Here is a 25,600-nt window from a genome sequence, read left to right on the forward strand (position 1 = left end):
TTTTCAAGGTGTTGGATGCCTTAGACAGGTGATGAATTGCTCCTAATGCTTCAATATCTCTAATTGTTATTATTATAGCTCACACAATAAAGTATTGAGCATCCGAATAACTTACCACCTCCTTTGAGTAGTCCATAAAATATCACATTTTTGTGAAAGTATTTCGACCCTCAAAGCATTTATATATATATATATTATAATCCAATGCTGTATTTGGAAGGGAAGTTTACAACATGTCCCTTCCAGATACCGACTAGGTATCCGTTCAGGGTCCCATTTTGGTATTCTGAAAAGGGATGCGCACCTGAGCAGCAGGAGCACATGGTATGCGAGTGAGATTTGCTTACAGATTTTTGAAGTCAAGGCAAGCATATAATCTGGCAGTGACCATCTTCGTTTATTAGTGGCGTACAGCAATCCCGGAAGTAACCACGCTGGGACTTGTCCTTCCGTCGTCTCGAGTGTGTATTTCTGAAGTCCTTAGATTGCTGTGAATTGTACTTCTGCCTCGCGCCGTTTCGCAATCAGGAGTGCCGTAAGGACGTGTCTCCCCATGACTGCTGCCAGCACAAGCGGTGTCCTCTGTGCGCGCGCCCTGCTCACCCGCCCCTGGGACTTCCTGTGATTGGCTGAGAAGTTGGCAGCGCTCTAGAACCCTGTGTGTCCCACGAGCAGATGATGCAGCTGCTCTGCAGCAGTGCAGACGCAGGAGCGCGAGGCGCACAGGCCACGGCCCGGCACGGGAAGCGACCGACCGTCCGTCCAGCGACAGCCGCTGAAGAGCCCGCAGCATGGGGGGCTTCCAGAGCCAGAAGCAGAAAGAACCCGGAGCGGCCAGCAGCCCCCTCAGGCAGCCGGTGAAGAGGGGCAGCAGCAAAGCGTGAGTGGAAACCCACGGGTCAGCGCGGGAGGGCAGTGTCCATTTATTGCTGCGAGCAGTGCCCGCTCTCTTCAGAGAGCGTTGTCACCAATGCAGTGAGGGAGCAGTGCTCATGCAAGGCGGGCAACGGTCACTACAAGAGCACTGCCCGTTAACTGCGTAGTCGGGTGTCTACTCTCTTTAGGAAGCCACGCCAAATCACTACTGGTGTCAGTGCACGTGCTCTGATGATGTGAGCTCTAAATGCACCTTGTGGTCTTGTGTCGATTTACTGCTGGGACGGTTTTATTTCACTTAAGGAAACACTGGCCATGAAGTGCAGGGCTCAGTGTTCCTTCACAACAGGAGGCAGTGTCCGTTCACTACAAGGGGTAGTGTGAATTTATGCAGGGTGTAGTTCCAGAGTTACCATATGCAGTGTCCTAAATTGTTGACATAATACAGAATATTGACTTATACGGCCAGAAGGTGCTTTTTCAGTGTCGTTGGGGTGCCAGAGAATTGTTTATACAGTTCCACGGAACATTAGAGCAGTGCCAGAGATGGTTTTTCAGTGCCAGGGGTTTTCTGTGCGATTTGCAGATGTTTCAACCTGGTACTCTGTCAGAGGCTGCCTAAACGCAGCAAGGTATTTTCGTCAGAAGTTACGCTGTATCTTGCCTACAGACCTGCGCAGTTTTTATGTGAAATGCCAGATATATTTTTTACTCCATAAGCACCAACCCATTTTTTTCATTATATACAGAATCCCGTTTGTACACAGAGAATAAGATGCTTTCGAGGTTCAACACGCAACCAACGCTTTTGGCGCATTGCGAATGTCAAAATCGATGCATATCACATTGTAACTTTTTCTTGCAGAACGTGTTGTATGTTATTGTTCGCATGTTTCCATTTTCATGTTTTAATGAGCCACTAAAGTTGTTTAACAGAGTGGGCCTGTGGTATGCTCACTACTACTTCTTGTTTTCTCTGCCATTTGTCTCATTGTTTGTCTGTAAGTGAATGTCATCACCCCGAGCAACACACACACGGCTTCAGTTGTGCTGTAAACGTGTAATCACATAGTGATAGTGCACACCTTGGTCTGAGGCTTCTCCCGAACCAGACATAGCAGGAGCCCGGAGCGTCGCTGCCATTACCTGATCCAGACTGCTTTGAATATGCGCTGCATTTATAACCCTACAGGTCGAAGTGCAGAGAAGTAAGCAGGAGCGCAGGGGCGGGGTAAAAGGTGAGGATATCGGGTGGCCACAAAATTGCATTAGGACACCTGTTCTGTTGCACCGCCTGCCCTTCGTGCATGCTGTATACTTGTATACGTCAGGGCAATTTATGATTAACGAGCCTGAAAAGAGGCTTTACTCTCGAGAGCGGTGTCGGTTTCCTGACAGAGAAATTGGAAGAGAGTGGAAGCGAGAGATAGACATGGATGACATTGTGGGGGTGCCCAGAGGAAGCACCTGTTGCCATTTGACCTCCACCTTGTCCTCTGGTGGACGGTCTCCTTAGCAAAATCCTTCCCCCATCTCCTACGTTTACCACACACACACACACACACACAAGAGAGAGAGATAAGAAGAGAAACTAAAGAGGGCCCATTGAGCTTTGTTTACTTTTCTGTTGTCTCAATTTCTTGCCCTTTCCATAACACCTCAGCAGTAAATAAGAGGCCGTCGAAAGTCCAAGGTTGGACACGCCTGTGATGTCACTGGGTGTGAAAGAGAGTGACATGTCACTTTTGTCACCCCTAACATTTTGACGAATTGAGGTCCATGAGGAGAGTGGTTGTGACAGAATGAGAGGAACAAAAGATCACGTTAGTGACTTGTATTGTGATTTCTGTTAACGCTGTGTACTTTTCACAGCGGTTGTGAACTTTTCTAGACACACTATAGCAGCAAATTCCTCAAAGGACAGTATGCTCCAGAAATTGCCATATCTAATGATGGGATAGTGGACAGAGGCAAATCCAGGATCACTTCTTTAGTAATCATTAAAAGAAATAAAAGCGCTGCCATGCAATTCTTAAGCCCCCCTTCACTCCTTTCACCTCATGACAAAGTCCACCTACACCCACCTGTATTGGATGTCTTCCTGTACAAAAGAGTGCTGTTCTGTTTATTTAATCTGTTCTTTAAATCTACAATTGGCCTTGATTCCCCTGACATGCACACAAACACCATTTCCCTAGTCATCTCTTACATCGCTCACTGCGACCTACTCCACGCCCTTCATCACCCCTCAACCCCATTTTTGTTTCCATTCAGCTCATGACATAATTTCTCTGGAATTCCTTATCCCGTGCTGTAGAACGGCCAGCACAATCAAGCCCTTCTAAGAGGTCCTCAAGTGTGATATTTCTCCCTGAGGCGAAAGCTGTCTTGTAACACAACTTGTCAAGAATTCAAGACACAGTTGCTGCCCTAGGATTTCAATGTACAGTGCTGCTGGGTTTGAATAAAAAACAAAACAAAAAGTTCAACATAGTATTTCCCAGACACTTGCTTAATTGATCCAGAAATATTTATATTCAGAAAAACATTTGTTATTATCTATAGCACTTAAACATACTGTACATGCTATAAGCTACTCTACATTGTAGACATTATTTTCAGCATGACAGTGCGATAAAAACCTCAAAGATTTTTGATTTGCAAAATACCAATTTATCTCAAGTTCAACAAATATAAACTTATTTAGTCTGCATATAGATAGTTCCCATCAAAAAAGATGTTAGACTTCAGCGTCTCTGCTATTTTAGAAAAAGATATTGTCGACACTTAGCATCATGCTTTCCATTTCTTGGGTAATATGCTTACTTTGAATAGTTCTTCATCAGGATAGAGGTCTTTATGTGCAAATCTTACTAGGTTTAAAAAGGGGATATTACGTCCTAGATCGAACGGAAATGATATACAGAACAAACTAATGTAATATAAAGCAGTAGTGCATGCAAATGTATATGTGAATGTAATGCTGGATTATCGTGAACAATGCAGTGGCATAACAAAAGTGTAAGGCCCCCCTGCAATGTACATGGAGGTGCCCCCACTCTGGATCTGACCTCAGAACTGTGCTGAGGGCCCCCCCTGCAAAGCTGCCCCCCCCACCCTGCACCGCAGGGGATGCGGGGGCCTGTGTTACGCCTCTGGAACAATATTACTTACAAAAGGCAATAAAATATGTTTAAAAAGCAGGCAGTCACACCGAAGGTTGGAGAGTAAAGAGAACATTATGTATGCTAGTGAATGCAGGCCAAGTCAAGGCTCGAGAGCATATGGAGAAAATAGTTCCCATCAGAAGCCACACTGTACCGCCCTCTTTCTCATCATTTGGGTTCTCCTTACCCAGGAGACAAACGGCCGGTCTGATGTTACCGTGACCGATGAATGTGGTAAGTGGGTGTTTTGTACAAGAATAGAAGTGGCTACTGAAAAAAAGCAGTGTATAGTGGTAAGAGTGAAAAAGTGAAGGGTATTAATAAAATTAGGTGAATCGGGTAGACAAACAGAATTTATTAGTATCTCCCAATCCCTAAGGTTAAAAAGCAAGTGCAAGTGCGGGTTTGAAATAATAACCGTACTTGATGGTGGTCAACATGTTTCTGCATTACATAGAACAGAGTTTCCAATGCATTCTTCAGGACCTTATTTGACAACACTACTGCTTATAATCAAGAAAAGTAAGGAAAATATCACCTGAAAATCCCAGGTGTGTGCTCAACCGTAAACTGTTATTGCGTGGTATCACGAGGTATTGGATCCATACAGAAAGACAAACAAACAAAAAACAGAAGAACATGAATGTGTCATATTCCCATAGTTTTTCAGTAAAAACCATAGTGTGATGAAGTCGCATTCACACATGTTAGGACATAAGTTCCACTGTACACACTCACCCATATGTGATGGTTGAGAGGCTTCACCCCACCTGGCTGCAGCGCAGGTATGAGGAGCACCGCTCTAAAAACAATTTATAAGTTATATTTAGAGTTATGTCAACATAGAATTAAAAAGGAGTTTACGCGGAGGCAACAAGTGACTTAGTTACCCATGGGTTTAATGCGGGTAACCCCGCCTGTACTGTACCTCGGCGGTCAGACTACTGGCCAGGTTCGAATTGTGGCACGGATACTAGTCCGCTAATCTTGTTCACCAAGTAAGTAGCCAAGATTGGGTTGAAAGGCTTGGATTGGAAGAGTTGCAGCAAAAAGGAGAGCGCGGTCGCTTTAGAAGCTTTCCTATGCGCGTTTGTATTGACAAGTTTTCTGCGTGCGCGCTAAAGAGCGAGCGCTATGCAGCCCGCTTACCTGTCCGTCGGTGTCTCCTGGCAGTCATCCGTACTGTCTGGGGGGGCACCGGCGATCATAAGAGAGAACTGTTTGTACGTTCGTGTTCGGCTCAGCAGCGTCACGTGATTGAGTACGGTCACGTGATGCAGAGAATGCTGGGACATGTAGTCCTAAACAGGTTTTTACGAGTTGCTTTCTTTCGACAAGGCAAATTAACTTTAGACAGATTGTACATAGAAAATATTATGTGTCAATACAATAAATAACATGTAATTCAAGACAGAAAATAAATTATGCCATCAAAACATATTCTTGTTTAGATAATGGCTACGCAGGTGGAAAACCTTTAATTGTATATAAGGGGCATTAAAAGAGTGAGGGTTAGAACTTCTAGCGAAAACCCGAGCATATATGGTGCTTTTAAGTACCTTATCTGCCATGTAAGGATTCATAGTGTCAGTCATATGGACATACAAAGGAGTTAATTAGAGTTAGTTAGAGAGACATCCAGGGTATTGGCTCATTGAGGCCCTCCTTATCGCTGTTCGATCGGTACACCCATTTTTGTTCAATTTTGAACAGGAAGCGACATGTTGGCATGACGACCAGGAGAATAAGGACACGGATACAAGAACATAAAAGTACAGTGCGTTGCCGAAAACAGGCCACCCGCCTCACCGCACATTTCCTGGAGAAAGGACATGGTCCTGATGACTTCTATTGGACAGTCCTTGAACAACCGCAGATCCCTGATTTCTGCACTGACATCAGTCGCTTCCTGTTCAAAATTGAACAAAAATGGGTGTACCGATTGAACAGCGATAAGGAGGGCCTCAATGAGCCAATACCCTGGATGTCTCTCTAACTAACTCTAATTAACTCCTTTGTATGTCCATATGACTGACACTATGAATCCTTACATGGCAGATAAGGTACTTAAAAGCACCATATATGCTCGGGTTTTCGCTAGAAGTTCTAACCCTCACTCTTTTAATGCCCCTTATATACAATTAAAGGTTTTCCACCTGCGTAGCCATTATCTAAACGAGAATATGTTTTGATGGCATAAATTATTTTCTGTCTTGAATTACATGTTATTTATTGTATTGACGCATAATATTTTCTATGTACAATCTGTCTAAAGTTAATTTGCCTTGTCGAAAGAAAGCAACTCGTAAAAACCTGTTTAGGACTACATGTCCCAGCATTCTCTGCATCACGTGACCGTACTCAATCACGTGACGCTGCTGAGCCGAACACGAACGTACAAACAGTTCTCTCTTATGATCGCCGGTGCCCCCCCAGACAGTACGGATGACTGCCAGGAGACACCGACGGACAGGTAAGCGGGCTGCATAGCGCTCGCTCTTTAGCGCGCACGCAGAAAACTTGTCAATACAAACGCGCATAGGAAAGCTTCTAAAGCGACCTTGCTCTCCTTTTTGCTGCAACTCTTCCAATCCAAGCCTTTCAACCCAATCTTGGCTACTTACTTGGTGAACAAGATTAGCGGACTAGTATCCGTGCCACAATTCGAACCTGGCCAGTAGTCTGACCGCCGAGGTACAGTACAGGCGGGGTTACCCGCATTAAACCCATGGGTAACTAAGTCACTTGTTGCCTCCGCGTAAACTCCTTTTTAATTCTATGTTGACATAACTCTAAATATAACTTATAAATTGTTTTTAGAGCGGTGCTCCTCATACCTGCGCTGCAGCCAGGTGGGGTGAAGCCTCTCAACCATCACATATGGGTGAGTGTGTACAGTGGAACTTATGTCCTAACATGTGTGAATGCGACTTCATCACACTATGGTTTTTACTGAAAAACTATGGGAATATGACACATTCATGTTCTTCTGTTTTTTGTTTGTTTGTCTTTCTGTATGGATCCAATACCTCGTGATACCACGCAATAACAGTTTACGGTTGAGCACACACCTGGGATTTTCAGGTGATATTTTCCTTACTTTTCTTGATTATAAGTAGTAGTGTTGTCAAATAAGGTCCTGAAGAATGCATTGGAAACTCTGTTCTATGTAATGCAGAAACATGTTGACCACCATCAAGTACGGTTATTATTTCAAACCCGCACTTGCACTTGCTTTTTAACCTTAGGGATTGGGAGATACTAATAAATTCTGTTTGTCTACCCGATTCACCTAATTTTATTAATACCCTTCACTTTTTCACTCTTACCACTATACACTGCTTTTTTTCAGTAGCCACTTCTATTCTTGTACAAAACACCCACTTACCACATTCATCGGTCACGGTAACATCAGACCGGCCGTTTGTCTCCTGGGTAAGGAGAACCCAAATGATGAGAAAGAGGGCGGTACAGTGTGGCTTCTGATGGGAACTATTTTCTCCATATGCTCTCGAGCCTTGACTTGGCCTGCATTCACTAGCATACATAATGTTCTCACTGGTGTTTTTTGCGTAGTTTTGGTGTTGTGATCCATTCTGTCTGACTAACTATTTTTTGACCCCAGGTATCATTTGTTGTTATAATATTGTGTTTTGGGGCATGTACCTGGTTGGTCGGTAAACCCGCCCTTAGACCCTCCTCCCATTGTTTGTTGTGTGTTTGGAGAGTAGAGAGGCCTGGCCTCGATTGACTTCGGTCTATTCGCTCTTGTTTCTTGCACAGTCTATTTTTAACAAAACTTCCATTGCTATTTTGCACAGACTACTGATTTTAATTGTATTGTGGTTTTAATTTGAAAGCTTTGACTTTACCTTAAAATGCCTGCCGATTGTCTTCCATTAGTCTCTGCCCTAGCCGGCTGCGGCTCCTGTGCTGATTAAGCGGAGGGCGGGACATAATCTTTGGCAATCACTTCTGCCTACACTTCCGCTTGCGGAAGGTGGCGGTCTAGCGTTTAACGGCAACTGCCCTATTTCAATCGCATGCTGTGGCGGACACGCTGCTGGTGCGCCAAAGGCAAGCCCGTCTGCGCCCGTCAGCGCACAGACGGCACACAACGCCAGCCATTATGCCAGCTTTGATCCAGATGACTCTAAAAGTTTTTTAATACAGTATTCCAGGGAAGCATTATTGCATCTCAGACCTACAGGCAACCCTGGCCCGTGCCCTCCCCTGGATCCTTACTTGATCTCAGGGAAAAACATTGCCCCCACTGCACGACGGTGGTTCACAGCTTACCCCTATTTTTAACAAGACGCTGATACTTCAAGCAAAGAAGGCCTGATCAAAGACAGAATATCATTAGTTGCATTCTCCTCAACACTGGATCTCTTATTAAAAACGTGTTATCATTTCAGGACCTCTTGAAGGAGCATGCAATTGACAGCCTTCGTTACAGAAACCTGGACTGACTCCTCCTCTGAACCAGACCTCCTAGGGGTTCTTCCTGAGGGTTTTAAAATTCACAGGAAAGATAGAGCCGGGAAAAGGGGAGGAGGCATAGCGCTTATAGCCAGAAATGGTTTTAATATACAGTTTAAACCAATTCTAGATTATATAGAGAGCGAAGCAGCTACTTTTAAAATTAGGCTAGATAGCCAGAATACCTTTAAATGCATACTTATCTACCGTCCACCAACAGCTACGTCCAACTTTTTAAATTCTATAGGTCAGCTCCTGGAGCTTAAGGCAAAACAATCTAACTTCACAATTTTAGGTGACTTCAACTTTCACCTTGAAAACACCGCCAACATAGACACTGAAGCCCTTTTAGACCATATGGCCAGTGCAGGACTCATTCAGCTGTTCTAGGAGGCCACACACTCAGCCGGGCATATCCTGGACAGGGTCTTCACTGACCGCCCTAATCTATTATGTTATAGAGCTCTATTTGGTCTGACCACAAGGCAATAATGTTTAAAATTACCTTGCCACATAAAAAGCCCTCTAAGGTATCGAAGAAAGCTTTTAGCTCTCGACCTTGGCACAAGGTTGAGGGAGAAGAGCTAAGTAAGACACTCAAATGCTCTAATCAGTCCACCACTATGGACCTGGATGAGGCAGTGAGGAGCTATCATTCCTGGGTTGACCAGTTGGCTTCCCAGACCATGCGGCGTTCAGTCAGGCAGTCTCCCTCTGAACCATGGTTTAATGCGACATTGAAGGCACAAAAACTAATTTGTATAAGACTTGAAAGGAAATGGAGGCTAGCAAAGGATGCCCAAACTAAATCAGATCAGAGGCTGGCCATTCAAACCTATAAAAAAACTTATTCTGAAGGCTAAATCAGACTTCATTAAAGAAAAATTAGAAGCAACCAATGGCAGCGCTAAAAAGCTTTTTACTATGGGTAAAAAACTCTCTAAGCTTCCAGAAATACAAGACCAGGAAAGTAGCCAGCAATTCTGCAATAAACTAGCAGATACCTTTCAACAAAAAGTTAAACACGTCTTCAATGCTTTTGTGCCCCAACCAAACCTCTCTGCACCCCCCGAAAAGAACCTGAGCGCCAACCCAATTCTTCACACTAAAGCACATGGCTGCTCTACCACCACACTCCCTATTTTTCCACCAATCACGGTTGACCGGACTACCAAATTAATTTCTTTAGTTAAGTCTGGATCCCCTTTAGACCCATGCCCACCTAAAATTTTGCATATGGTCCCTGAAAATATTGCATCTGCCCGTTGACCCATTTTAAGCACATTATTACCACAGAGTATTTTTTCACTGATTGGAAAAAAGCCTCCATCTTGCTGTGGTGATGGGCCTCAGCAAGGCCTACCAGTGCTAGGCATTCTCCCTTCTCTGCACAGAGTCCTCAGACCATAGAATAGAAGTTGGCACAGAAACTGGAATAGAAAGTACAAAGTTTATTAAACCTTATGAGGTGGAACTACATTCACACAGCACCCTTCGGTAATTTATGAAGTAGCACACTGAATGGGAGGAGCTTGGTCCTTTTATACTCACTCAGGGGCTCAAATGAAGGCGGTACAAGTACAAAATTCTGGTTTTAGGTACATATAAGGGCATACAGAAAGTGTACAGGCAACAAATGGGAGGAGCTAACAGTTTGCTAATTCTGGTGGACAAATCCTGACAGTTACAGACTACAGCAGCTGCAAGCTCAACTGAGCATGTGCGAAGGTGGAGGATGCTAAATATATCTCGTCTCTTGGCAGATTTAAAGAGCAGTTAACAGAAAGGTGGGACAGAGTACATGGCGAGCACATGGCAAACAAAATGGCTGACAGAAATACGAAATGGATCGCACAAATCGGACAAGATAGTCTCTAAATACAGGATGTCTTCTGCTAATGCTTAATCTAATTGCTGCCAAATTACAACATTGCCACTCCTGAAGAAACCAAATTTGGATCCTGAGGATACTTCCAGTTATAGACCAATTTCTAGGTAACCGTTTCCACCTAAGATCATCAAAAGATTCTTAAATGAGGAATTGTCCTCTTTTCTCGTGGAAGGTGACATCCTGGACCACCCGCAATATGGCTTCTGGCCAATCACAGCACTGAGTTGGCACTAATCATGGCCACAGAGGAACTTAGGCAAACCCTTGACAGAGGGGGAGCGCTGCCCTTATCCTTCTAGATCTCTCTGCGGCATTCGACAAAGTCAACCACAACGTGTTTGTTGAGCGCCTTGCCTCGCTGGGAAACAGGGATAGAGCACTCCTCCTACTCAGATCTTTTTTTTCTAATAGGACGCTATCAGTGGCACATGTATTTGTTTCCCCAAATTTCTCACTTCCCTGAGGAGTTCCACAGGGCTCATCATTGAGCCCCACCCTCTTTAACTTGTGTGTTATCCCCTTGGCCAAGCAGATAAGAAGCTTCAGTTTCATGCTGGTGTCCTACGCGGACTACGCTCAGATTATTGTGTCAATCAACAGCCCGCCCACGGATACGACATCTAAATTTCAAGACGGCATGAGCCATATAGGGAAGTGGATGCAGGTTAACTGTTTGAAACTCAACACATCAAAAACTGAAGTTATGCTATTTGGCAATACGCCAATTTTCTGGTCAGATAGCTGGTGGCCAAGCAATATGGGCCCTCCTCCAACACCAGCCAGTAAGGTAAAGAACCTTGGCGTTCTCTTCGACTCCAAGCTCTCCTTTGAATCCTAGATTAATCACATTACATCAGCTTGTTTTTTTATTCTTAGAATCCTAAAAGTACTTACGTTCATCCCATTTGAGCTAAGGAAAACAGTAGACACAGCCTTAATTGGCTCTAGGCTGGACAACTGCAACACTCTTCTCACTATTGCGACCAAGCGCAGTATACTTAAACTCCAGATGACACAGAATGCCGCTGCCAGAGTCCCGCTCAGGCTCACCCACTTTGATTCGGCTTCCAAGGCTCTCGCTGAGCTTCATTGGTTGCCTATTAGCAAACGCATTCATTTCATAGCTCTATGTATTGCGTTCAAGGCTTCTTGAGGCAAGGGCCCTTGGCAATTGTTGCAACTCTTCAAGCCTTATATCCCAGCCAGATCACTGAGATCGTTAGACAGTGGAAACCTGTCCATCCCCAAGATACATAAAGTAAAATGGGGAGGTAAAAGCTTTGCTTACTCCACTGCCAAACTCTGGAACTTCCTGCCTACTCCTCTCAAAAATTAAACAAACTTGTTGCGATTTAGGAAGCGCTTAAAAACCTGGCTCTACTAACTTACCTCACAAATCGAACTCTGCCTGCTAGTCTATGAAACGCCCAGATACCCTTGGGTCTGCGTAGCGCTTTATAAATCTTTAATTTCATGTCATTAAAAACATTTTTTAAAGGGGGATATTACGTCCTTGTTGAGCATTTTGTGCAACCCGTATTCACCAAAGGGACAAGTATTTTTTTGGCTGGTCTGTGCATGCCTTTGGTGTGGGCTGCTTTGTTGTACATGCATGTGAGTGCTCCCAGCTTCACCCCAGTGTTCCTGCTGATGGTTTGTGTTTTCACTAATTACTGACGTTGTCGGATGAATCAAAATCCTTTGAACATTTCTACTCAGTGTCCTTCCACTGTGACTGCTGGTTTTTTGTTTCAGGTTTGCGTTAATTCTAAATCAAAAAGGTCTGGAGCCTACATACGTAATTTCTGGTATAATTTTCGAAGTGAACAAATATATCCAAAAACAGGAGTTGGTGCTGATTCAGGGCGATTATCGCATGCACTCTTGCCCTGAACTGCTTTAAAGATTTCTTAAGAATATCGACACGCGTTACCATCTTTAACATCCATGGATTTGCTTATACGCAGCATTGTAAAGCATGGCCATCATTCCATACACATGTTGATTCACTACAGAGGAGTGAGAGAAGTACTTGATCTTTAAATTAAATGTTAATCCTGTGCGTGGCCTTTGTAGAACGCCTTCCTTTTAATATGTATCCATAGAGTTCATAGTAATATCGCCTTCCCTCTCCTCTCCCTCTGCTGTGCAGTCTGAGTCATGCACTATTTATAAGCCTCATTTGCATTCTTCTTCCTCAAACCAGTGAGAACTAAGCACGTTTCCTGACCTCTGACCCGGAACAATTGCATGTGGAATTGTGGAGAGAAAAGCCACAGCATTTTGCGAAAATCTATACAGCCATTTCCTTGAAAGAAATTGCATAGAAATTGAACAAAATCATGATCTTACTACACAATGTTTTTTTTGCTAGAATATTATCTGTTTTCAGCTTACTTTTTTCTAAATGCACATTGGGAGGGAGGAGTGGGGGAGGGAGCAGACCACAAACCAGATTTTGTGTGTAAAAGGCAGCTTAATTGAAACAGCTGCTCATAACAATTATAAAACCTCGACCAAACGCCTTTTCAAAACTAAACCTCACTAATAAAAAACTTACTTAACCCCAGCTCCCCTCCCCGCCCCTAAAATTTCTCTCAAACCCGCCCCCACCCGTACAATACCACATTACAAAATTACAAACAGTACAAATCAATGCATCAACGTATAAACCTATAAATCCAAACCATCTGTTACACAACCTCCCCTGCCTGCCCTTTTAGAACTTCCGATCACCCAACCTATGCAAACACCCCAACCATAAACCTGCCCAAACTATCCCTGTTGATGACCCAACTTCTAAAAATGAACAACAAAACTCAGCCAACCCTGGCAAACTTCCAAAAACCCCGGCACTGTACCTGTTCCAAGCGACAAATACAAAAAGAAAACCTTGCTCACCTGTACCAACGAAGCCACCATAAAGAAATTACAAAACAAAATAAAAACCCCAAGAAAAACAGACAAAAAGAGGGTGCGATGGAGGGCAAAAATCCTGACTATCTAGAGCTCCCGGCCACCAGGTCACCAAAGACAAAATGGTGTCTGGGAGTGGGAGCCCAAAGCATTTACTTCCTGCCAAAGAATGCCCCGTTTCAACGTAGTGCTTAACATGTCGCAGACTCTAAAAGCTCCAAAAAAACATCCATACCATAAGGGTAGAAAACAAACAAGACTCAAATCCATCCTTACAAACACTTGATAACACTTCCAACAAGTGTGCTAACTTCTGCCATGACAGAGAGCTGCGTGACAAACGCTCCTCACCCCGCACCCAGGCCCAACCTTCCAACATTCTCCCCCCTACTTCACCCACTGAAGGGGAATAACCCCACAGGAGTTTCCCCATGACAGAAATGCCCGCCAATTTCCCTGCAATGGTGACCTTCGAAAGACTCCTCTCAGTGAGGTCTAAAAGAAACTAGATCGCATCTTCTGACCGTCTCCATTTTTCCTCCCGCCTACAGGCCCCTGATGCTAAGAATTCCTAAAAGCACTGAGAGCTCCTGCTTGTTACCACTGGGCCATCTATTCTGACTGGACCCTCTGTTCTGCCTTGCCCTGCCAGTATATGCCAAAACGAAAACTGCCTGCCTCATCTGAAAAATTAGTTAACATCCCATTGAAAATCCAACTCCCTATTCTACGGGACTCCCTTAAAAAAGTTGAGAAAAAGTGCCCACATGCGCAAGTCCTCTATCACCCCAGAAGACAGGCAGACATGATGGTGAGGCAGATGATAACCTGCCAATGCTCGCCCCAATCTCCTGGAAAAGGTCCTACCCGCCCTGACTACCCTGCAGGCAAAATTAAGGTGGCCTAGCAAGGGCTGTATGTCTTTCACCGTCACTTTCTGTTTTGATAGCATTCCATCCAGTAATTGTAACATTTCACTTTTGTTATCCTCTGGCAAGCGAGCCTGCATTGCTACAGAGGCCAGTTCAATTCCCAGAAAAGATATGGTCGTGCATGGACCCATTGTCTTCACTGGGGCCAATGGCACACCCAAATCCTCCATGAGCTCATGGAACGCATCCAGGGCTACCTGGCACTCCGTGGAGCCCAGGGAATTGTCAAAAAAGGAATCGCTGATACTCCCCCAAGCGTTGACTACCCTGAAAAAATTCCGTCCACTTGCTTTGCTGACCAATGTATCCTGCGTGTCGTTGGGGCCAGCAAGGTCGCGATTGATCTTCATATGCTGGCCGCACTGGGATCCCCCCCGGTACGGAATGTGCTGCGCAAGGCTCCACCCTCCCTTCTCCTCAGCGATGTTGTGCCGCATTTCGCCCTACTGAGTCTGCCATTCTAAAAAGCTCCCTGCCCTGTGAAGAAAAATGTTTGGACTGATGTGCCGGGTGCCTCAAACCTGCTATCTACTATGCTCACCTGCCTACCCAAAAAAGCTACTCCCAGACTGCCAGCCTACGTCCCGCCCTACGCGCCCCGAGCTAACCTTACTTACCAGGGGCATGGCAGAGGGGGGGGGAGCTCCACCCTTCCTCATCACTGCTCCCCTCAAACCTTGCTTGCACAACAACAGTAGCTTGCCCCTGGACCTGGTGACCGCTCTTCCCCCCAAACCCCTAGAAACCCCTGCGACCCCACCCGTGGCCCCCTTTACCCCAATTGGTCTCTTAAAATTAGCCGAGACTGCACCGCGCCGGGCGGGGCTAACTAAGTCTCTCCGGTCTCCTTCACCAAGGCCCTGCACACCAGCTGACCAAGAAGGAAAAATATAAAGGCCCTCCCTAGCCATGCTCCCACTAGCCGAGGCAAGTTCCGCTGCACGAGTGCCCTCGGGTACCCCACTACCCTACCTTTCACCCGCCTTTGGCCTCTCGGGTCTGAAAGAGGAACTGGTGTCAAGATTCCTACCTCCTGACTAACCTCCAACTGATGAAAACCTCCCCAACCCCCCACCTGTGCTCCTTCGCCATCCCCCACTGATCTACCGACCATAGAGGCCACTTCACCCCCAGGAGTATATGGTGGAGGGAAAAGAAAGGGGCTAATGGAATCCCCACCCCCACAGCCTCATGCTCCACGATAATTTGGCCTCCCTCTCCACCTAAATGACATGCAGGGGCTCCCATAAATGATGAAACAGCCCGCACCGGAGTGCTAAACCCCCCTCCCCAACCACCCCACCAGCCATAGTGCCCAGCTCCACTACCCTCGGAGGGGAAGCGAGCTGCACCTGCCACTCGCCCTCTGCTACTCACTTCCAAACTCCTCCCCCTCCCGGCCTGACAACCACTCCCAGGCCCCCTCCCCCCCGCCTTCACATACCGCCTTCCGCACCGGAGCAGCAGATACCAAGGCAGAGCACCTCTTGCCGCCCGTGTTCCCCCGCGCTTACCCCTCAGCGTGGGGGCTGAAGACACCCTTACAAGCAGCTCCGGAGCAGTCAACGACTCCACCCCTCACAGCGCTGCATTACTCACCAGCACGGCGCCCTCCCGCATCAAAATACGCGCCTAACACAAAAAAACAAAAATCCTGACTATCTAGAGCTCCCGGCCACCATAGACAAAATGGTGGCCGGGAGCGGGAGCCCAAAGCATTTATGCCTCGCGCTCCCTTTGGGCTATAAACAAGCTCAAAACAAAATGTCTGGCCCGTAGCCTGCTTGCCCCCCCCCCACCCCTCCCAAACCGCCTGGGGGGGGGAACCTCCCTTCGGTCGGCAGGCCCCCTCAAGCCCCTTTGACATTTTGTAAATATTTGTGATGACCTCTCAAATTTGTATATGAGTGGATCCGTTTTAATTGCTTGCGGTAGAAAAAGGTACAGATGTTATTGGTTCAAAGTTCTATAGCTCCTCGGAGCGAATTAAAATTAATTGAATCCGTAGCATTGTTGTAACAACAACAGGCTAGAGGTTTTAATTTACAAGGATTAACGCATTAATGCCTGAATGGGCACTGATAGAAGCTGTACTGGGGCACTAGTGTTTGGGGAATAGGGCACTGATTTTCTTAGAAATGTTAGTAGTGGCTGATGGGCAATAATACAGATGCAGCCTTTGGTACATGTTGCTGATGTCAAATGAGAGTTGGGGGTGATATTTGACAAGGTAACAGGGAGGGGATGGTTACTGATGGGCTGGACAATGTGAGGTGAGGACTGATGTTGCAAAAGATGGAGGAAATGTGGATACAACTGTTACAGGAAACTAGCAGGAGGCAGAAACTGATGTTACAGGAAACACGCAGACAATGGTCACTGAAAGTGCTAGAGACCAACACGAAGTGATTAATGACATTACAGGAGATAGGCAGGCTCTGAAGTACAGCAGCAAATGCACAGCGGGCATTTGTATTATAGGAAGCAAGTCCGGACTAGGCACCAATATTGTAAGTTGGCACTAATTATGCAAGAGCTGAGCACGTATTGGATGTAAATGTTAGTGATACACAGCGAGCACTGATGTTACAGTAAAGTAGCTAGGAGAAAATACTGGTGTTAAAAATCTGGGCATGGATTGGGCACAGATTTTACAGTAAAAAAATAGGCTTGGGCGGAGTTCACAGAGTTCCGCAAAGTGACCAAAAAACTCTGTTTCACCACGCGGGGTTCCACAAGCGACGGAGTTTGTTAGGTCGTGCTATTCGCGTTGATTTTTAGCGCTGGGTGTTTGTCCCGTGCTGGAACATCAGCATGTAAGGCACAATGCGCAGCATAGGAGGGCGCTGCATCTCTTTGCCCCTCAAGTAGATTTCCTACTGGAGTTGCAGCTTCCTCAACGCGAATAAATGGTTTCTCAGTGCGAGCATCGTGACCATCCTCGACCGCCTGTGTTAGAAATCTCGCTGGCAGGGAGTCTAGCGATGGATTTTCCTCACTCACGCTCTCCAACTTACAGTTGGCGAGTGAGAAAGAAACTCTAAGATACCCTAAGAGTGGGAATTGATGTTACAAGCAGTAAAGGTGCGCCAATGGTGACATGTTTAGGGCTCCCGGTTTTATGTTATTAGTGTTTCAACATTTTGTCTGTATTTATCCATATTTATTTTGTGTTTGATCATAAATGGAGTCATAAAATTGTACATTTACACATCTTTTTAAGTGATAACCATGCACTTATATTTTGATGCCTGTCGGGTTTTAGCAAATTAATCAGACAAATAAAGCAAAACACTACACCCACAGGTAAATATTAGCATTATGTACAAATATATGTTGTTATATGCCTGTATTTAAGGAAATATCCAGTTTTCAACTCCCCATTCTGTCTATCTGCTCAGCTGTTGGCCTGGAGTTCATAAAGGGCCCCATGGAGAGTCATTCACAAGAAGCACAATTTTCTGTATTTTTCTGCTTTTAAAAATACATACATACAGGAAACACTTTGCTTTTCGTCTGTATTTATCTGTACAAATCAGTAAAAACTGGGAACCCTACTTATGTTATACCAAACAAGGGGATACTGTGGTTACTGTATATAATCAGTGTGTTAGCCCTGTTTGTGATACCAGCAAGGTAGAGGTTTTAATAATGAGCAAGAGACAAATGTGGGGTGCTTTCTAAAGTAGCAGGATGAAAGCAGGTGGTATAAGAGACATGCTGGTAGTGGGTATTGATATGACGAGAGACAAGCCAGGAGTGGGCTCTTATATTACAGTTGGCAAGCTGTTCTATGCACTGATATTACCGGAAAAAAGCTGCGAGTGCATACAAATGTTATATGAGACAGGCAGGGGAGTCACAGAGGAGGATTAGGGCATGGTATTGGAGGTAAGTAGAGAGCTATTGATACATGTATCAAGGGAGGCGTGTTCAAGGGTATTGGAGGAATCTGTGGAGGACTGTGGGCACTGATGTTGCATGAGACAATCATGGAGTGGATGCTAAACTCAAAATATGCAAATGAGGTGGGCGCTTGTGTTAGAGAGAATGCTGGAGATTCATAGTAGAAGATTAGGGCACGGTTATGGATGCATGAACATTACATGCTTGTGTTTCAAAAGGGCATGGTCAAAGCTCCTTAGCTTTAATGTCGCTCAATTTAGCATTGTGCTCCACTTTGACCTGACAAGAATAACATAAGGGTTTCAAAAACATCACATGTAAAGTATCTGCTCATACCAAAAAATGACAGGCACTTTATGCCACCTCTTGAGCTGTGTCATTTGTTTCCTTGCACCCTCTCAATGGTATTTCCACCTTTGCCTTTTCCATTTTTAGTTTAATCTCTTCCAGTGGCGGCTGGTGACATTTGTTAGTGGTGAGGGCGGAAAATGAATTTCATAGAGCACCGTAGCGATTGAGAAAAAACTATGGGGATCATATCTTTCAAATCCACACAGCAGGTGACATGGGTGCGTGCTTGTTGTACACTGCTATAACAGAAGAGCATTGCAAAAACGTTATTGTGTTGCATTTAATGAGACCAGGGTGTCGTGTATAATTAGAATTGTTTCACTGGTCCTGGTTCCACACCCATCTCTAATGCACACTTTCAGATACAATAGAAAAACACACACTAAAACCCTGCCATGGTTTGTGATTGTGCATATAAAACAGCCCATCCCTATCGCTGGGTAGTCAGTCATTACCCCGGCGTGCCTCTGCAGTTTTTCACCTTGCTGACTATGTTTGTATTGCTTGCTGGTTTACACATGTCGAGCAATCTGCTTCCCTTAATTAGATTTCAGAAACTATCCTGTAATCCTGCATTGCCTGCAAGTTGAATATCTCCACAACAACGGCTTGTTTCTTTTTTTTAATTATACAGCAAGGCATGGTGCACAGAGCAGATCTGACGGTCTTCTACTGCTCGGCAACACAGATCAATGCAATATTAGTAACCTTTGATCTGGAGTTCTGTACTCGGTGTGTCCCTATGTGGTAGCTGCACTGCTGCTTTAAAGACGCCTCTGTACACTTTCACACGTCACCTGCTCACCTCAAATGAGTTACCACACCACTATCCCATGGGCTTGTTCTACTTGCTCTTGCGTATACCGTGGCTTCACCCCTGCTCCCACACCTCAGGTCCGCTGTATCACTGTACTTAATCCCTCACCTCAGAAGTGGCTAAAACGCTATTCTGGAGTTTGCAACGTAAGGGCGGCTGCACTTTGACCCTGGGCATATCTTTTGGAGGGGATATATCAAAGCTCCAGAGTCTACTCCTAGAAGTGGATGTACTTCTGTCTTCGACAACTCCACCCGCCGCTGCCCTCCTTCAACGCCACAGTCCCTCCGGCCTCACCTTGTAGAGCGCTGCTCCATTGTCTCCCAGCCCTGTTTCCACGGTGGCTGCCTTGCTGTCCTCAGTCCCACCCCTAAAAGTGCCTCTGCTGCTGTACACCGATCATTTATCAGAATAAGCAGCGCCAGTGATCCGGGGCCCTGCACTTACCTTAGGCTCCGCTTCCCGCCTTCAAGTCCTGACTCCCGCGGCGCCGTCCTGTTTGAAATTCCGTGGTGCTTGACTCGTCGTGACGCAGCAGGAAGGCTGCAGGCAGCCTCCCTCCCCTCCCCTCCCCTCCACCACAGCACGGCGCTGTGATAGGTTCGGCCGGCTGCCCTACCTACGTCATTTCTCTCTGTATGCTGCGGCATACAGAGAGCAGGGTGAGTGGGAGGGGTTACGCGAGGGCAGGGGGGAGCGGCTTGCCTACTTTGTAAATACTGTCTGTTTGGGTAGCCTCTCAGGCTGTCCAAACAGACAGTATTACGAACAGTGGGCAAGCCGCTCCCCCCTGCCCTCGCGTAACACCTCCCACACAGGAACTTCTGTTTTTTTCTCGCCGTGCGGAGAAGGCAAAGCAGAAACAAATGGTAGTTATTATCATTGGTAATAACTACCTTTGTTTGCCTTCTCGCACGGCGAGAAAACAGGGGGGGCGGCGCCCAAACGCCCCCATGGACCAGCCGCCGCTGATCTCTTCACCTTTTTTACATGCACTCCCCCTTTCGTTTCAAGAATACGGTCCTTTTGGTGCATGTATTAGTAAGTGTAGTTCCACCTCCTTCTTCCTCCATTGATTGTTAATTTTGCTCCACATAACTCAAGTGACCTCCTGTGTAATTGCCACCTCAATTCTCTTTCTCATCATAGTCCTTTTTAATATGTTGTATGTATTACGGAGGTTTGTATAGTGTGGGTATTTCTATTAGTATGGCCTTGCAACGTGCTTTGAGACTATTCCCAGAAAACTGGGCCCGATTCACAGAACTAACTTAACCCCTTCCAGGCTCATGACGAGCTGGGCTCGTCATGGTGTAGCCTCCTCGCACGCTGATGACGAGCCCAGCTCGTCATGGAGCATGGTTTTTTTAAAATCTCAGCATAGAAGGAGAATTCAACTAGCGCGGATGTGGTTAAGACAAAATCCTAAACTTACTACATTTTGGTATTCACAGAAGTTAGGATTTTGTCTTAAGTTTGTCTTAAGACAGACTTAAGACAGACTTAAGTTAGGATTTTGTCTTAAGTCTGTCTTAAGACAAACTTAAGACAAAATCCTAACTTCTGTGAATACCAAAAGTAGTAAGTTTCGGATTTTGTCCTAAGTTAGTTCTGTGAATCGGGCCCACTGGTATTAGAATGTACGAAGCCCTTGCCTTACTTACCTAGGCTTATATTTGTCCCCACGCTAGTGTTTTCTGTTTCGCCCCAACCAGGAGGGTGGGTCTTGCTCCTGTATCTAGCTAACTTCCCTTTCGGCTACCTGATCTCACCAGATCAACAACAGGCTGTCAAACACCTGACCTTGCGCCGTTGTTTAGTTGCATTGTTTTATCGATGATATGCAGTCGTAAGGGCATGAATTGGTTATGTTGTTGCTACCATCACATGTATTCCACTATTTTAGATCTCCCTGCCTTATATAAATCCTCTTTTCCTCCTACTGTCTCCCTTGTTCGTTCTCGTTTTCAGTTTTCCTTGATCTCCTATCCTGTTCTTCTTTGATATTGATTATAGTTATATACTCTTCGGAGGTGATATTTCTTGTACAGAAGCCCTTCATCAATGTTGTTGCTTGTAGACCATGATGTAACCTCGGGTCGCTATGTAATATACAAATGTAAGAAATAAGTCAGCACCAGGTATTTTTTTGTAATTTTTTGGGGCTGCCTGGTGGTCCTTGTTGATTTTTTTAGACACAGGCCTTGATTTCCACAATCTCAGTTTTCTTTGTCTTACTCTTCTAAGTATATACTTAAAGGGGACGAGTGCAAGGGTGAGACTTAGAGGAATGGTTGAGGCTTGAAGTGTCAGAGCTCTGTGTTATTAAGGGCGCGGTGCCCTACGAAACAGATGGATACTCTGTGATGAGGTTTTGCTTCAAGAGATTTCTTGTCAGTTTCATGTGGATGTGGAGAAGAGATGGAACATGGTGAATCTGGACTGGGATAGTGTATCTGATCCCAGAAGTCTAGAAAAAGAGTGTCTGCCAGCTCGCCTTCTCCTCCGCCTTTTCAGTTGGATAATTCTGCTGCTGCATGTTGCACATACTCCCTAGGAGGTCTTTATCTTTGCTGGCGTGTATGATGGGGATGCAGTGGTGTACTGCCTTGTGGATAATTGCAGCAAGCTTTGAATGTTATGTAGGCAGACTGTGTACGCCAATAGTGTTCTCTTGCTCTCTGAGACTGTTTGAATATGTCATTTTAGAAACATTGTTTTAGGACGCTTGCTTTCCAGAAGACATTCTATTGATGAGATGAGTAGTGAGACCATCATGCTCTATAACAGCCAGCTTTGCACCTATTATTGTTTGCAGTCACTGGTTTTGAGCAAAAACACCATCTTGGTTAAGATAACATTGAGTGACGCCTTTAGGCATCTAAGCTACTTTGACATTCTGCTTCACGTATTAAATGCTTCTATACATGCAGTTTTCACCCCAATTGTGTGCTGATTCTTGAATCTCTGGTTATGTAATTTTTATATTCTCTATCTTTCCCGTGTCTTAACTTATCCTTAAATTCGATTTTCCATGACTTTTTTGGATCACGGTTAAGTAGAAGTTCGAGGTGTGGCATTTGTGGCTTGAGAGCGCTCCAGATTGTTTGTGTATATCACTGGTGCTGACTGATTGATTGGAAACTTTATATTTATAGTGTGACCTTTACTCATACCTTTCCTGATTCATTACAAGCAGGAGTAACAGACACTCACCGACTCCCCCTTCAAACTAAACTAATAAAGACAACAACACAGAATTTCAGAAAACATTGTCATTTATTGGCTGGTCCATCCTATACTTACGCCTGTACAGCCACCATTGAGTAACAAACTTATTTTTGTCATCCTCCAAAAGCTATCTTCTGTCATTTTAAGTATTAGACTGTGCTTTTCTAGGCAAAGACTTGCTAATCCTTAAAACTGACTGGCAACACAAATTGATAGTGCGGTCAAAGATGAATCCATAACAATTTCAAAAGTCAAAAAGTTTGGAAGAGCGCCAGAACGTTGCGCCGTGCTTTGGTCTCTGTTTCCAGCGCTGTCTGACCCCCTTCCATGGCTCCATTTCCTTCTGTGGCTCTTCTTTGTTGTGGAGCCAGAGGCTGAGGAAATGAATGTAAATGGAAACATTAGTCCTTACCAGGAATCCTCTGCGTACATGATATTATTTTTATATATGTTAATTATTGAGTCATACAGTGGCATTGTTTGTGTTTGCCATGGTCAGAATACATTATTATTCAAATTTCCTCTGCTGCCTGGATCAGGTGCCTACCACTGTCTGCCCTAGTGATTTTCACTGGCTCTTGCAGATGGATGCAGGCCCTGCAAAATGCCTATAAACGTATATTATAGGGAGTGCGCATTGAGAAGCACAGTCTCAGATTGGCCTGCAGTCAGTGTTTAAAATGGGGAGATACTGTCAGCTACAGAGAACCTGATATTATTTTTAATGTTAAGGGATAGACCAGCATGTCTCAGCACATCTCAGTTTCAGACAGGTACTCCGAGTTAGTGAATACTACTGTTTGTTATTATTTATTTACGTGTTGATAACAGCGCAATCAAATCCCAGCATGTGGAGCCTCATTGAGCTTTTCAGAGAATTCAGTTGTACATCGCCAAACATAAAAGTACACCATGATTAGACAGAAATAGGTCTTGCATCTTATGCTGGCCCTTTTTAGGTCGGGCCTGGGCATTGCATGCACTGCTCTGCGAGGCATGCTGTATTGAGGTAGGGACTTTAAGCTTCGTCCACTCTAAACCTTCCCTGCAGCAATGGCAGCTTACTCCGAGCTGTGGGGTCACTGCCTCTGGCAGGCTGTGGTGGTTGTTGCTATGAACTTCAAAATGGGGCCTCACATGTTTCACATCCACTCTTAGGCCACTACTCAAAATGGCCTCAAGGATCGCCTGAACCTTGAATTTCAACACTTGACCCACACTTTCCTATAATGGCAATGAAGGTGGTATCCTTTCCTTGAGTTAGGTACATTTTGGGTCCTACTTAAAATAGCCTCGATGTTCACTCGAGCAAGATTTAATCTTAATCAGTGAAATATTACTTCGCTCGTCTTCTACCTCATTTAACCTGCAATCAGAGACTCGTCCTCCTTAGCTCTCATCTGTTCAGGCACAGTTTTTGGTTCTGTCTCTTCTCCCCACTCCTGTATCGTCAAGACTCCAATACTCACCTTTTTGATTGATCATTAAATTAAATACCTGGAAGCCCTCAGTCAGCTTTATGTTCCTCTTCTCTTTTTCGCCTAGTTCCTCTTTTTCTTTTCTGCTAGTCTTTTGCCTAGGTTGCTAGGGCACTCGTTGGATGCCTCTCTGAAACACTAGGTACATGACTACTCTTTCTACGCTACTCCCTGTGCCCCTTTTGTGGTTTTACCCTCCTCAGCTTTACTCCCCTATCGCTTAATGTGCTCCCCATACCCAGTCTACCTTTCCTCCGCTTACTGTTTCACCCCTGCTGTTGCATTGTAAATATGCAGCAGCAAGCTGACTATCTCTCCCCTTCCTTTTACCAGGGCCCCCTCCTAATGGTCTAGCTTAACTCCCCCTCTCTTATATCTACATCCTGAACCTATCAGTTCCCTTAACCTCTTCCTTCTGTGCGCTACATATCATGGCACAAAATACTTACCACGCCTCTAACCCACCAACTCAATGAGGTTTGAACACTTTTAAGATTATCTACACCCCAACCTGTCGATAAATGCGAAGAAGACCTTCAACCACAATCTCCTCAAACGTTGGCCCGAAACGCTTACATCGGACACATCTCCAGTAAGGGCACTATATTGACAGACCTCATCTTCTACACTAACAGAAGAGCACAGAGGAGGAAGTTCCTCACTTCTATGTTTTGTTCCAAACAGCCAGCTGACCCAAACTTTCCATGGCATACGTTTAACCACGCTTCCATCCCGTCCCTTAAAGCTGAGCTGCATGTCTCCCTTTACAATAATGGTAATGTCATTATTCAAGCCTCAGACCTGAACCTGAAGCGATTTGACTATGCCTTCTTGAGGATTCAGAACTAGCTCCCACCCGTCCACCCGCTTTCAGACCCGTCAACGCATATTTTCTGCTCCCGAGGTGACAGATGGCCCTTCGTCCCCATAATCCGCACTCCACTCTGTAAACACGCACCCCACAGATCTATCCAACTTAACTGAGGATATTTGTACTCCCCACACCCCTAACCCCGACAACCCCTCTCTGCCTCTCGTGGGTGAGGGTTTAACTGACCTGAGTACCACCCACCTTGGAGCTGTCCCCACTACTGCTCCTCCTTTACCTTGCCCTCCCTCTTAGCCTCAGTCCCAGGCATCACCCACTGCTCGCTCCAACAATGGGGGTACTGGGCATGTTACCAGCTCTAACACCCAGGTCGGCATGGGTGTTCTTCCCTTAGGTTCTGGATCTTCCAACTACAGGGCCCGGAATCTAGTTGCTGTCTCCTGTCCGTTGACCAATAACCGACATTCATCCCCACTCTCATTACATTCTTCACCCTCTACCTCTCCTAATTCCATTCTGCCTTTCCCTATTCCTACTCCAGGCTCTGATTCCTGTCTCAAGCATGATTTTATCTCCCCCATAACAGTGCTAATGGTCCTTCTCAACCCTCTTTTACCCCTCTAACTCCTGAATCAGTCCTACCTTCTCTTGCTAGTTCTCCGAATAAGTGCATGAACAGTCCTTGCCTTGAGAAGAAGATTGCTGACCTCAAGCATGATCTCTC

General features: G+C 45.3%; 1 protein-coding gene across 2 annotated transcripts in view; it reads left to right on the top strand.

Moving 5' to 3' along the window:
* Positions 1 to 527: 527 nt before the first annotated feature.
* Positions 528 to 25,600, top strand: part of TACC1 (transforming acidic coiled-coil containing protein 1) — a 622,141-nt gene continuing 597,068 nt past the window's right edge. For both annotated transcript variants that reach the window (XM_086943657.1, XM_086943659.1), the window contains exon 1: positions 528 to 880. In XM_086943657.1, coding sequence (XP_086799783.1) covers positions 792 to 880 — 89 coding nt within the window. In that variant the 5' untranslated portion in view covers positions 528 to 791. The remainder of the gene's footprint in view (positions 881 to 25,600) is intronic.

The sequence above is a fragment of the Lissotriton vulgaris genome, chromosome 11, assembly GCF_964263255.1.
Source record: "Lissotriton vulgaris chromosome 11, aLisVul1.2, whole genome shotgun sequence".
Lineage (NCBI taxonomy): Eukaryota > Metazoa > Chordata > Amphibia > Caudata > Salamandridae > Lissotriton > Lissotriton vulgaris.